Raw genomic sequence first — 13,841 nt, forward strand, 5'->3', positions numbered from 1 at the left:
CCGTGCTCTTCCGGGGCGAGGGGGGAAGAAGGCGGAAGTGCTGCGGGGCCGGTGCCGGCGGAGGGCCCCGCGCTGCTCCCTGATGGTGTGTGGCGGCTGCCGGCCCCAGGCGCGCTCGCTTCAGGCTCAGTATGGCGACGGCGGGGGGAGCCGGCCAGGAGAAACAGCTCGCTCCGACCCTGCTCAGTTTCTTCATCTACAACCCCAAGCTGGGCCCCAAAGAGGGAGAGGTACCGGAGCGGGGCGTCGCGTCCCGGGGCTGTGGGGAGAGGAGGGCAGCCTCCCGGCCCGGCTCTGTCCCGGGCTCGGTTGCCGCGGGGGGGCCCCGGGGCGGCTGTCTCGGTTCTGCCGTCCCTCCCCGAGGCCTGGGCCGCAGCCTGCGCCCGCGGGATTAACGCTCCCCCCTCCGCCGAGCATCCCCGAACAAAGGCGGCCGCTGGGGAGGGGGGAGCCGCGGCTTTCCCTGCCCGCGGCCGCCGTGACCGCGGCTCGCGTCTCGTCTGTCTTCGGCGGGGCCGGGGACGAGTGCCACCTGCGTCTAGGTCTGCCTCTGCTTCGGGCTAAAAAGGAATGGTAGCCGAGGGGGTTTTCGACAGCAGCACGTAAAATATTGTAGATGGGGAGCTGGTCTGTTGGTAACTATGTTTTACTGAGGAAGTAACTTTTTCTAAAAGTAATTTTCTCCAGGTAGATACAGTATGGTAGAAAGCTTAGTGTTTAAATGGGATAAATTCAAGTTATTGCTAGTATTTTCTTGCCATTGTGATCTTTAATAAGTAAATTCAAGAAGCTAGAGCCTCTGTTTTTAGATAAGTGTATTGTATGGTTCATGTGATAATCTTTAGTTTTAATAGTTTTTGAACAGGGCAGTGTACTTGCATACTTACTAATGACCAGGGTGATGAGACTGAGTGCACCCTCAACAAGTCCATGGGTGACGCCAAACTGGGGAAACTGTTGACACACCGGCGGGTAGGGCTGCTATTCGGAGGGACCCTCAGCAAGCTGGGGAAATGGGCTAGCAGAAACCTCGTGGAGCTCAACGAAGGCAAATGCAAAGTCCCACGTGTGGAATGAAATAATCTCGTGCACCATGACAGGCCAGGGGCTGACTGGTTAGAAAGCAGCTTTGCAAAACAGGACCAGGGAGTTCTAAGTGAACAACAGGTCGTACGTGAATCAGCAGTGTGCGCTTGTGGCAGTGAAAACAGCATATCGGGCTGTTTTGAGTGAGTATGCATTAGCAGGTCAGGTGAAGTGATTGCTTCCCCTCTGTTCAGCGCTTGTGAGACTGCCGGTGGGCACTGTGTTCCTCTGGGCTTGCCAGAGCAGGAGAAATACTGCCAAACTGAAGCAAGGCCAATGGAGGGCCACTGAGTAGGTCAGAGGGCCACAGTCCGTGATGTACCGGGAGAGCCTTACGGTAACTGGATTTGTGCAGCCTGAAGAAGAGACGATGTGGAAGGGCGTCTGATAGCTGTCTTCACTGCCTAAAGGGTGGCTATAGAGGATGGAGTCAGGTCCTTGAAATGAAAGGATGAGAGTTAATGGAAGAAGTTCCAGCAAGGGAAATTCCAATGAGATAGAAGAAAAAAATTCTTCACAGTGAAGTGGTCAAACAGCAGAGGGGGGCCTGGAAAGGTTATGGAATCTCCATCTTTGGAGATATCCAAAACTTGACTGGACAAGGCCCTGGGCAATCTGAGCTGGCTTTGAAGCCAGCCTTGCTTTAAACGAGCTGTGAAGTGACGAGGGCCTATTATTTCAATAGCCTTCAATTTATAAAGCATTTTGAGATATCTTGGGATGACTGACTGTTTAAGTGTGCTTAAATATGCCTTTTATCCGTTATTACAGAAGCCCATTTAGTTACAAGATAAAAATCAGTCTAGGAAATTAAGGGATTAAAGTTAAAAAACAAGCAAACCATGAACTCAGTATTCTTTAACTCTGATTCTGTTAAAATGCATTTGCTTTGATTCTTTTTTAAAATTATAGGAGGAAAAGAAGATTCTCTTCTATCACCCAAATGAAGTAGAAAAGAATGAAAAAATTAGAAATGTGGGACTATGTGAAGCTATAGTACAATTCACAAGGTATGCAGTCTGATTGCACAGCTCATTGTATTAGCACAAGCACTGTAGTTTAAATTTCCCATCGTATGTTTTCTTTTTGTGTGTATAAATATAGATATATGTTTTATTTCCAGGACTTTTAGTCCAACAAAACCTGCAAAATCCCTACATACGCAGAAGAATAGACAATTTTTCCATGAACCTGAAGAAAACTTCTGGATGGTCATGGTACTTATGCATGTGATATGCATATTTCTAAAACATTATATCGCAATGTTCTCAATGCATTCTGCATTGTCTAATACCAGCCTGTTCCACTTTCTAGGTTGTACGGAATCCGATAATAGAAAAACACAAAGATGGAAAGCCAGTCTATGAATATCAGGAAGAAGAATTACTGGTAATACTGAACTTTTTTCTTTTTTTTTTTTTTTTTTTTCCAAATGGGTTTTATTATATTTTAAGAGTACCTCCAGAAATATCTATAGTTTGATTCTTCTTGAACTGCTTCCAAATTGATTATATATATATAAAAATATATCTCCATAAATGGAAAAAGGGCAAAGTACTTTTCAATAAAGTTTAAAGAGAGCAAGAGAGAGAATTATCCAGATAGCAGTTCAAGATCACCCAATAAACATCGGTGAAATATAAAGCTGTGAGACTTTTAGCCTGGAATAGGTGAATTTTTCTTAGGATCTGTTTGTTTAATAAAGATCTTGCAAGATTTTACATTACGTATTTTTATTAGGTTTAAGTATAATGTTACTACTTTCTTAAGACTGCTAGTAATCTTTACTAATAATCTGGAAAAACAAACAGCTCATAACTATCATGGGATTTCATGTCCAAACTTCAGTATCATTAGGTCAGTTTAATTGTATACAGGAAGGGTATTTGACTGGGTGGAATAATATTTAAAAAGCTGGTTGCTTATGCTGCCTCCGTTCATTACAGTGTGCACTAGTTCTGGTCCTCATTGTGTTCTGAGAAAAGGACTGGTGTCACAGGCACTCTTATTTTGCCAGACAAACAATAAAATAGTCTTTTTTTCAGCTGGGTTAAGATCCTATCTCAATAAAAACCTGCGGTGGTGTCCCACCTCCTTTAGCCTTTGACTTGGATGAAGAGAAAACTAGTCAGAAATATAAGTTAATTTTCACTGGCCACTGGTCTTAGGGAAGGGCACTATTTGCAACTGGTATCTTGTGCATGAGTTAATAAGGTGCTTTTGGTATTAAATGTAAGGGTGGAAGGGATTCCCTTTATAGAAATAGTACTTTGTAAGTACAAAGTAATTTCTAGATGCTGACTGAAAATGCTATTTAACTTTTCAGAGATTGATTGCTCTAATTTGTGTGTTTGCTGGCTCTTTGAAAACATGTTATGTGGAGCTCAGCCAAAATATTTGAAATTCTGCCTCTGCTTATACTAATGTCCTGCTCTCTTTTCTGCAGGACAAGGTTTATAGTTCGGTCCTACAGCAGTGCTACAGCATGTACAAGGTAGAGCTAATACTGGAGGCTCCTCTTCTGGGCAGAGGAAGAGATCCTGGTGGTACCATTTGGATGTGCAAGCTCATCATTGCTTTGACATTCTTGTCTCATTACTATTGTCTGCTCTCTTCCTGAAGCTGTAATGGTGCTGATGGAAGAGAAGAATAAAGCTTTTGCAGTTACCTGTGCTGGTTCATTAGCTTACTGTAAAAAGAAGAGCTTTCTAATTTCTGTGAAGTCCAGATTTCTTTTCATGGGCAGTTACACTACTAAGCATTTAATTTTGATGGTGTTAGATATTATCTGTTGGAGAAACAATACTGGATAAAGGCCATCAATCTGGCTGTTACAAAGCAAGAGCACAAGATACTTAAGTGACACAGATAAATAATTTCTCTAGCATTAAAGAATTTAGTTTTCTTTTCTAATTCTGCCTCTGCTGCCATATATACCTGGACTCTGCAAACCTCAGAGATGTTTCTTCAATAAAGAAGGGGTACATTTGGATCTATGTGGGGTCCAAAGACTGAGAAACAGGAGCTGTATTGTAATCTAGCTATATTCATGGCCAAGTTATAAGAAATTATTTTAAATGACTACCCAACTGACAGATATCTTTTTTTCTTTTAACTATTAGCTTTTCAATGGTACATTCCTGAAAGCCATGGAAGATGGAGGTGTAAAAGTTCTAAAGGAGAGACTAGAGAAATTCTTCCATCGGGTAAGACCTTATCTTTCAGGCACATACAGTGTGATTCTGCACTGGAATTAAAATGCAAAAATCTTCTCGAAGTGGCTGCAGTATGACTATAAAACACAAGCAGTGGAAAAGGTGTAGTGGCAACACGAAAAGTCTGGTTGCTCATTTTTTGGAAATAATTCCTGCTTCCTACTAATGTGTTAGGTTCTTTAAGTGGAGTTGAACCACAAGCAGGGTTATGGCTTGATGGAACGGCTTAGCTGTTGGATATTTTTTTCGATGGAATCATGTTCATTCTTTGGAAATTCTGTTTTAATGTTTGAATTGGTTAGTGTGGTAACAGTCTGTGCAGACCTATTTGAGTAACTGTTGCAGAATCATTCAGGTTGGAAGGAATCTGGAGAGGTCATCCAGTTCAGCCTCCTACTCAAAGTAGGGTAACACTGAATTCAAACTAGACTGCACAGGACTTTGGCTGGATGAGTCTTGAAAACACCTGGGGGTGGAGATTCCACAACCTGCAAGCACAGACTTAAAGTCCTATAGTACTGTGAAGTAATGGATAGTTGTAATTTTTACTTCTACCCCCCACCCCATGTGGAATTAGTAGTCATGTCTGATAAGGTTTCAGGAAATATTGCCTTGGTTATAACTAGTCTTCAGAATTTAATTTCAGTCTTTAAAAGCAAATGTTTTAGTGAAAGGATGGAAAACAAAACCTATTTCTGAGCAAGAAATCCATCAAATAGTATTCAGGTATTTTTCACATAATGTGACAGACTGAGTAGTCATGTCTGGCAGAATTTTGAGTTCCTACATGAAAAGTTTCATCAAGCTAGCTTTAAAAGATGGCACTGAAGTGTCTGTCTGCAGCTATTTTTCTCGTTTGCATGGGAGGAGGAAACAGAGGACTGCTGTCAGCAGTTAATTCTCTTGTGGTAGAGATGTGAATATTGGTATCTCTGATAATGATGGAGAGTAGACACTGTGTACTGGTGTTTAAAATTTTGTTGTCTTAACAGGTTTTTAAAATAACACAATGTTGTGATAGTGTAAACAAAAGTACAGTTGAGTCTGATCTTAGGACAGCCGTTGTTTGTGGGTTTTGGGAGGGTTTTTGCTTGTTTTTTGTAAGAGACTCTAGAATGAACACTGTTGGCACAAGGAGTACTTGTTTGATTAGCTGGGGTATACTTCCGTCTAGACTAAGTTAAAAAATAGAGCATGGCAAAAATGGAAGTAATAGATTTTTATCTTTAAAACGTTTTTCTTTGAAGTTCCTACTGAAGATAAAACAGTAATCGCTATGGATTTGCATAACAAAGAAATCCAAGGAAAAGTTGTTTCTTTTTTTCACTGGGGAATTAGAAATGCTTAAAAAATTTAGTCATGCACGTTGTTCTATTATAACCCTATTGAACAAATTGACTACATGTTGCTGGCAGGCTTGGACCGGACTGAAACACTGAAAGGAAATGAGACTTAGACTATAAACTGTTACAGAGATCTGTCATGCTATTGTCTGCAAGGATTTTACTTCTTGGTTGTTTTGGTAATGTGAAATGACTGTAGAGGGAGCCATTGGATAACTCATCTTTCACAGAGCAGAACATTTGATAGTGCATTTCAAGTCTCTTGGTAAAGGTTACAGTCTAGCAAGAAAGAGAATAATAGAAATTATCTTTTCCTTTGCACACTGAAAGCTAGTGGATTTATCTGCCAATATTTCTACAGAGTTACTTCTGAAATTAAATATTAGTAAGTTAGGCTGTGCTTTCTTATACTCTCAAAAGATCTTGAGCTAGCCTTAAAAGCTGTTGTCACTATGATTAAGTAATAGCGAGCTGACACCTGGAATCACATTCACACACTCACACATAGAATCATAGAACAGTTTGGGTTGGAAGGGACCTTTAAAGGTCATCTAGTCCAACCTGCCCTGCAATGAGCAGGGACATCTTCAACTAGATCAGGTTGCTCAAAGCCCCTTCCAGCCTGACCTTGAATATTTCCAGTGATGTGGCACCTACCACTTCTCTGGGCAACCTGTTCCAGTGTTTCACCACCCTCATCATAAAAAAAATTCTTATATCTAGTCTGAATCTACCTTCTTTTAGTTTAAAACCATTACCCCTTGTCTTATTGCTACAGACCCTACTAAAAAGTCTGTCCCCCCATGAAGGAGTATGTCATACAAGCAGAACTGGAAGGGTGGGGGTTTTTTGGTGGGGTTTGCTTTTTTTTTTTTTGATCGTTAGTCCAGATTACTGGGGATTAGACTCAAATTTATCATTTAAATCTACATGTTGGAAGTTTTCTGAATTCTAAAAAACAACTGTCATTATTCTCTTAGTACTTGCAGACACTGCATTTACAGTCTTGCGATCTGCTGGATGTGTTTTGTGGAATCAGCTTCTTTCCACTGGATAAAATGACTTACTTGAAAATTCAGTCATTTATTAACAGGATGGAAGAAAGCCTGAACATAGTCAAGTATACTGCATTTCTCTACAATGACCAGCTTATCTGGTAGGTACTTTGATAATTCTTTTGTGTGTCTTCAATTTCTTATCCTATAAATAAGTGCCATAATAGCAAAGCTTCTGAATCAGTGAAAGAGTTGCATGAGAATGATAAAACTGAATGGTAGGATGAGTGATATGTAAGAAAGGCATTGGTCTTTAGCTTTAAAATCTCTAACCTGTACCAAATGATTACTTCCACGTTGGCCTGAGGAGCAGCTAGAGAAGTATCCTTGTAATTTCCATCCTAAGAGCCTCTGTGCATATATACAAGGTCCTCTGTAGGACCCTTTAGTAGAGACAGTTAATTAAAGGATTGTTCTTCATATGGTTCTGAACCAGGAAACTGGCAATGCTTGTGAAGAGTTCTACTTAAAAATGGACTTACGAATAGCAAACTTGATCTTTGTTTAAATATCGTTTCTATTTCTCTTCTGGTTTACAGCTAATTTAGATGTGGTTTGTATTTAGCAAATAAACGTAACATTTTATTAAAGACGAATGTTCTGGGATTGAATATACTGAGACATTGAAATGTTGCTACCCTAGTTTGGTATGTGCTTTGCCTAAGTTTTGGTTAGAGGAAAACATATGATCTGAACTGCAGGACAAACATCACTTGCATTTGTTTTTCTCCCTGATGTTCTAGGAGTGGACTGGAACAAGACGACATGAGAATTTTATACAAATATCTCACGACATCTCTGTTTCCAAGGCACATGGAGCCTGAGGTATGGTAGTTAGAGGGGTTTTTGGTTTTGGTTTTTTTTGTGGGGGTGGGGATGGGGGGGTGGGGTTAGTTTTGGGTTTTGTGTTTGGGGTTTTTTTTCTTCATTTTCTTTTTGGTACCACTAAGGGCTAAAATACCAGAGAGGAATATCTTCTCTTTTCACGCGCCCTGCTCTTAAATTTTAGTTTAGAAATTCTGAGATGTATTGCTTTCGGGGCACTTCACTGAACTCAGTAGTATTTGCACCTAATGCTTACAATAGGAATTGTGCTGATAATTTGGATATGGGATAGTAATAGGGAGTTTACTCAGTGTTGATACCTGATGACTGCCCAGTACTGCAAATGAATCGCTTCAGCTTAATGGCTAAATGCAGCATGGAGTGCCATAAGACCACATGGAATTAGTTGTCCCTCCCCCCCATCAAAAAGCTCCATAAGCAAAATTTTTAAATTAATAAATGCAAAATCAAAATGCCCTGTTCTATCAGCATCTCTTACACGTTAGCTTTATCTCCTTCATGTTACACAAAGTATGTATCTTTATGAGTGGTGATTTCTGCAAATGGTTTGCTTTGATTTAAAGACAGTCCACAAAATATAACAGAAGATACCTCTCTAAGCTGTTTTTTCTTGTGTGTGTTCTTTTTTTGCTTCAGTTAGCGGGAAGAGATTCTCCAATACGTGCTGAAATGCCAGGAAATCTACAACACTATGGAAGGTAGCTCTTGTTTACTGTCACCTTCTACTGCTTCTTCCCTCAAGGACAAAATGTTTGGGAGGAGTACATGTATTTTGAGTATGTTTTCCACACACAGTTCATTCTAGAGTGTCACGCAGTAGTTGGTGCAATGTAAAACTTGACCTCTGGAAAAAAAAAAGAGAAAAGGCTTCATTAACACTACTGCACGTTTATTTTTCTTCCCCACTGTTCTTAATGCACTGCATGAAAAATTTTGGAACTGCTCCGGTCATTTCTTTTCAGTCAGGCACTTCAGACAAAGGTGTAGATTTAATCTAGGGATTTATCTATTTATTTTCCCTCTGTACTCAGCATGTCGGAGTGGGGAATTCTGTACTTAATCAGCTGGGCAACATTATTTTGAATAGTTGTGGGTTTGGATGTCTGTCTTTAATCACAATAATTCCTCTTGCCTGATTTATTGTATTCTTTTGGGATGAAGGCGCTGGCACACACTACTTGTCCCATCCGTCTGTCCCCCACATCCCTCCAAGTTTAGGTGCTTCTAGCACACCACTGTTTTACATAAAACTAATTTGAATGTACTGTTGGAAAGCAAAGGAAGAGTGCTTTCCCAGTAGCAACAAAAAAAGGGTTTTTAAAGATAAGTTACAACTTGAATGTGGAAAGAGTTTCGTTGTTCCTTTGGTCTGCACAGTTTATTTCCTTAGTGTTATTAGGGCTTTCTGATTCTGTTTCTGTAATTCTTTGGAGCATATATGTAAATAATACTTTGAAAATGTAAGAGTGCTGAGATAATATATTAAGGGGTCTGTGCCTATCTGGATAGCTGAAAACTCATTGTATTCAAATACATTCATAGACACAAGTAATTGTTAGTTTCAAGAACATCTGTTAAATAGGAAAAAATGAAATGCAAGAATTCATCGTATCTCACCTATTGAATTATTTTCTAGGTTTCTTACTGGACCTTTAAATCTTAATGATCCAGAAGCAAAATGCCGTTTCCCCAAAATATTTGTTAACACTGATGACACTTATGAAGAGCTTCATTTAATTGTTTATAAGGTATTATGTTTTTCTATGCAATTATTCCACAGAATTAGGAATCTGTATACAATGAAGACGACAAGGATGTGAAGTACTTATCAATGTGTCTTTCTATACAATCCATATGACCAGGTTAAAGCAAAGAGACAGAAAACTCTTTGGTGTTTCTAGCAACAAGCTTTAAAGCCTGAATCCTCTTTTTCCCTCTCCTGTACCCTCCTCAAAACAGTTGTTTTATTAAAACAAAATACCAGCCTTCAGTTACTTCAAGTGGTTTCATACCTGGCTTTATGTAGTATTAATCAATAAAACAAAAAACTAATATTTTTTTTAAATTAAATGCAAGTTTCTTGCAGACATATATCCTTGCATAAAATGCATTTTTAGCAAATTTTACCTTTCCCCTACAACTTAAAATTCAGCCCAGTTAACAGTTTTTAAAATCTTAACTATCCTGTGTTGTGCAGGATTGCAAAGAGATTATCCTATTGAAGTGTTACCTTTGAAGTAGATTATTTTTTTTAACTGGTTTACCTGTGTGTGACCTCACTGAAGTATTGTCATTTATTTGAGGTAGTTGAGGTAACCTGTTGTAAATGGTTTTTTTGCTTTAACTTTTTTGTTCCAGGCCATGAGTGCAGCTGTCTGCTTTATGATTGATGGTAAGTACCTACTAGCATCACTTATTTGGCAAGACATAGTTAGTACAAAATGCAACTTGTTTTTACTCTTGAAAAATACTCATGTTAATTTATTTGAGCCTCTTCATGAGTGCTTTTATCAGTCTTTTGGTTTTTGTTCCAGTGGTATAAGTAACTCAATATACACAATAAAATGAGTAAATATTGCTTCAGTTAGCCATGGACTTTCAAAATCATCCAGAAGGTTATAATTAAGAGAGAGGCCTCTCATCGATGTTTAAAGAAAACAACTACAGAAACTGTACCTTCAACTGTGGGAAGAGAATCTCATCTCTCCCTTTTCTTTACCTATCACCTAGCTTCAATTCCACCTACGCTGGAGTTTTGCCGTAAACTGGACAGCATTGTTGGGCCTCAACTCACCGTGTTAGCATCAGACATATGTGAACAGTACAACATCAACAAGAGAATATCAGGGTTTGTACCACATTTGTGCTCCTGTTGCAGTCCCTCATTAGTTGGTTAAAAATTAGGTTTAATGAACAACTTAAATAATGGTAACATGAGTGCAAATGTTGAAAGCATTAAGTTAACTGTGTACTTTAAATGATGTTTATCTACCTTTCTGCATCTTAAGCATTTATAAAGTGCCTGTTGTTGCATATTTAGGTCTCCCTGAAGTAACAACATACATGTTACTAATTTAGGAACAGATCAGATGTTTATTGTGTGGCTGAAACCTTTTTCCTCTATGTGCATAATTGTTGCAGAATAAGAATCATGTAAATATTAAGATAAGTCTCACTATTATCAACTGGGATTCTGCTTCCTCAACCCCCAGCTGTTGGCAGATTATTCAGATACAAGAGGTGGAACTTCTAGGTTTTGTTTCTTTCATATCTGAAATGAGACTAGCTGACGCATGCAGATAATGAGTTCTACAGGTTACTGTGCTTGCAAAAATATATACCAGATGGCAAAAATGCCAACTGAAGTGGTAGTCTTCTGTCACTGTCCCCCATGTTGAAGTAGAGAAGTAGCAGTTCCTGCAAAATCTTAACTTCAGTTTATACTTTCTAACTTTTCTTGAGGAAAACAGAATCTCATAATGTTCACAAATAGCCCTTGGGCTAGTAGAACAATTGAGGTTTTAAAAAAAAAAAAAAAAAAAAAAAAAAAATTAAAAAGATCACTCACTGTCTTTGTACCCACAGCCTCTGTGCTGATTTCCTTTGACTTTCTGCTATTTTGTATGATGTTAAAATAGGAAATGTATTTTTCACATCAAGTGGACACTGACACCACTAGCTCTGAGTATTGCCTTAGACAAAAGTACTTACAGCTTGGACAGAGTATATGTAACTTTTAACTCTGTTACAAGTCCAAATGGAAAATGAAGGTCTAGATACTAGAACAACTTTTGTTTAACAGTTTGAAATGGGGATTTTAGTGAGTGGATTATTTGGTTACAATATAAGCTTTACAGTTGAGTACTTTTTTCCAGAATTACTGCTGCTTGAAGTGTTGCCATGTATGGTAGGTGAGGAAGAAACTGTCTTATTTTTTCTATTTTGCAGGACTAAGGTAACTACTTGGGTGGCAAAAAAAAAAAAAAAGTCAAATGAAAAAGGATGTTAATGCTTTGGAAAATACACTTCACTTGGAACTATAGCTGATTTTCCATAAAATTGTATTTATTTTTAGATAGATTTGTTACTTAGGGAAGCAAGAACAGCATTGCATATGACAACAAAAGAGGAATTAAACCAAAGATAGGTGTTTGACCAGACTCATTTAGTGGTAGCGTGCCAAATGAGCAAAATCGCAGGGTATAGAATAGGATGTGCTTGAAATTGTGCCAATCTACTAAATCATTAAGCTTGGAGTTTTTTAATGTCATCTGGGACTGGCTTTGGCAGCTTTAACTCTTTTAAAGTTTAATGCCTTGGTGTCCTGAAAACATGATACAGTTTCTTGACGCTAATGCATCTGGGTGACAAGAGAGCAAGGGTATCTAGTTGTTTGCTAAGGTGAGTGGTGTCATCACAGTATCTCCCTGATTCTAAATAATACATAGCCTGAAGTACCAATTGTTACAGCCAGTTTTTGCCAGTCTGAATTTGTTGTGACTTCTACCAAAACTATAGCTCTAAGTGACAGATTTTTTTATTATTAATAAAAGAGGGAATGGAGGAAGACTGTCAAGGCAGGAGTTTGAAAATAGTCTCTTGCTTGGCCCACACAAATGATGGGAAATCTAATTGCCTGGATCAAGGAAGAGTTCTTTCTTTTCATTGTAACAAATAACAAAGATGTGAGTGGAAGATTACTTATTGATCAAATTAAAGACCTAGCATCCATTCAAACCAGATTGGACTGGCACTGGGGACAGCAGCAAAGAAACAAAATGGGGACAGAGGAAAAACAGCTCATTAGAAAAATGCAAACAAGCCACTACTGGGAAGTGGGACAATGCCTTTAGACTCCCCTGTGTCTATTTACTAGCAGCCTAAGCAGCAGAAGGGGAAAAACTGGTTGGTTTGGCAGGCTTGCTTTTCCCACCCCTCCCATCCAAGAAAGTGTGTTAAAATGAAGTTTGGTCATGCCACAAGTCTTAATGTACTTGGGTCTCTTCAACATGAAGATAACTTCAGGATGTCTGAGTAAGCTTTGCACTGGCTAGTTACCTGTTCCCTGTGAAGCCTGTGCTTGTAGAATGTGTCAGTATTCACAAGTCACCTTTTTTCTTTTTCTTTTTAAAAATATTCCTAGGGCTGAGAAGGAGCCTCAGTTTAAGTTTATCTATTTCAATCACATGAACCTGGCAGAGAAAAGTACCATTCACATGAGGAAAACACCCAGTGTATCACTTGCATCTGTTCACCCTGACCTCATGAAGATTCTCGGTGACATCAACAGTGACTTCTCCAGGTAATGCTTAACTATTAAATAGTCTGCAACTCCTTCTATCAAGTAGATTTTTTCAAATGAGTGAAGCTTTGATGTCGTCTTGTTCATGCATGGCTATTCATAGCTCTGTGAGATAAATGGTATAATATGGGTCATATTTGGTATTTTGTGTTGGTTTAGAAGTAGTCTGTCTTAAACAAAACTTCTGTTGTACTTTTAAAAAAAAAAAATAATTTGAAGAAGGACCAGGGTCTCTATCCAAGAAAATCTCTCATCTATTTGAAACTTCAGAGTAGCCATAACAAACATAAAAGGGATGTGAAGCCTAGTGCTTTTGCACTTAAGTCTGTCTAATCTCTGGCTAAGTAGTATAAAGGACAGGGAAACCTGCTTCTGCCTATATTATACCATCCTCTGAAAAAGCTGGCTGCTTTTAGGGATTAGACAGTAGATGAAATGCAAACCTTGCAGTTACTGCTGATAGAGAAGATAACTGGTTTCTTGTCAATAGGTATGGTTCTTCAAGGTGGGACAGATGCTCTGTCACTATAAAAATTAACAAAGAACACAAAAATGCTGAATAATTGATGTCTATAATTAGCAAGTAGCAGTTTTCCCACTCTGCTTAAGGACAAGGTTTTCATTTTTCTATAAATGAAAAAAGTATGTTTCCTCATATTGTGGAAGTACTGGGTTCGTGACTGCTTTATGTAATACATCTAGTTGTTCAGCACAGTTTAGTTCTAGGTTTAACAGTTGGTATGGTGATACTAAGCTTTCACATTTCTATCTCCAACTTTTTGATCACTGTGTAGCAAATCACAATTCTATGAAGTATGTCCTTAACAGTATGGAGGATAGGTGTTTTCTCCAAAGCATTGGAGTATTTGGCTGGTGGACAAATTGATGATTTGCTCATCTGGGGCTGTAATTGTCCTAAGCAGCTGTTTATGAAGCCTTCATCCTAGATTGCTGAATTATGTCTAAGTTAGTATTGGTAGTGTCTCTTTGAAAC

At 38.8% G+C, this 13,841-nt stretch overlaps 2 protein-coding genes across 4 annotated transcripts in view; one reads left to right on the plus strand and one right to left on the minus strand.

The window, feature by feature from the left end:
* Positions 1–13,841, plus strand: part of CCZ1 (CCZ1 homolog, vacuolar protein trafficking and biogenesis associated) — a 15,587-nt gene continuing 1,746 nt past the window's right edge. Inside the window, exons 1-13 of the mRNA XM_030001536.2 lie at positions 1–230; positions 1,999–2,096; positions 2,210–2,303; positions 2,401–2,475; positions 3,533–3,580; positions 4,209–4,292; positions 6,625–6,800; positions 7,443–7,524; positions 8,182–8,243; positions 9,182–9,293; positions 9,904–9,937; positions 10,276–10,393; positions 12,689–12,847. Coding sequence (XP_029857396.1) covers positions 132–230; positions 1,999–2,096; positions 2,210–2,303; positions 2,401–2,475; positions 3,533–3,580; positions 4,209–4,292; positions 6,625–6,800; positions 7,443–7,524; positions 8,182–8,243; positions 9,182–9,293; positions 9,904–9,937; positions 10,276–10,393; positions 12,689–12,847 — 1,241 coding nt within the window. The 5' untranslated portion in view covers positions 1–131. The remainder of the gene's footprint in view (positions 231–1,998; positions 2,097–2,209; positions 2,304–2,400; positions 2,476–3,532; positions 3,581–4,208; positions 4,293–6,624; positions 6,801–7,442; positions 7,525–8,181; positions 8,244–9,181; positions 9,294–9,903; positions 9,938–10,275; positions 10,394–12,688; positions 12,848–13,841) is intronic.
* The window catches only part of LOC115335601 (radial spoke head 10 homolog B2-like), a 25,054-nt gene continuing 19,288 nt past the window's right edge, over positions 8,076–13,841 (minus strand). For all 3 annotated transcript variants that reach the window (XM_030001533.2, XM_030001528.2, XM_030001531.2), the window contains one exon: positions 8,076–8,389. In XM_030001533.2, coding sequence (XP_029857393.1) covers positions 8,347–8,389 — 43 coding nt within the window. In that variant the 3' untranslated portion in view covers positions 8,076–8,346. The remainder of the gene's footprint in view (positions 8,390–13,841) is intronic.

Source organism: Aquila chrysaetos, chromosome 25, assembly GCF_900496995.4.
Source record: "Aquila chrysaetos chrysaetos chromosome 25, bAquChr1.4, whole genome shotgun sequence".
In the NCBI taxonomy this organism is placed as follows: Eukaryota; Metazoa; Chordata; class Aves; order Accipitriformes; family Accipitridae; genus Aquila; species Aquila chrysaetos.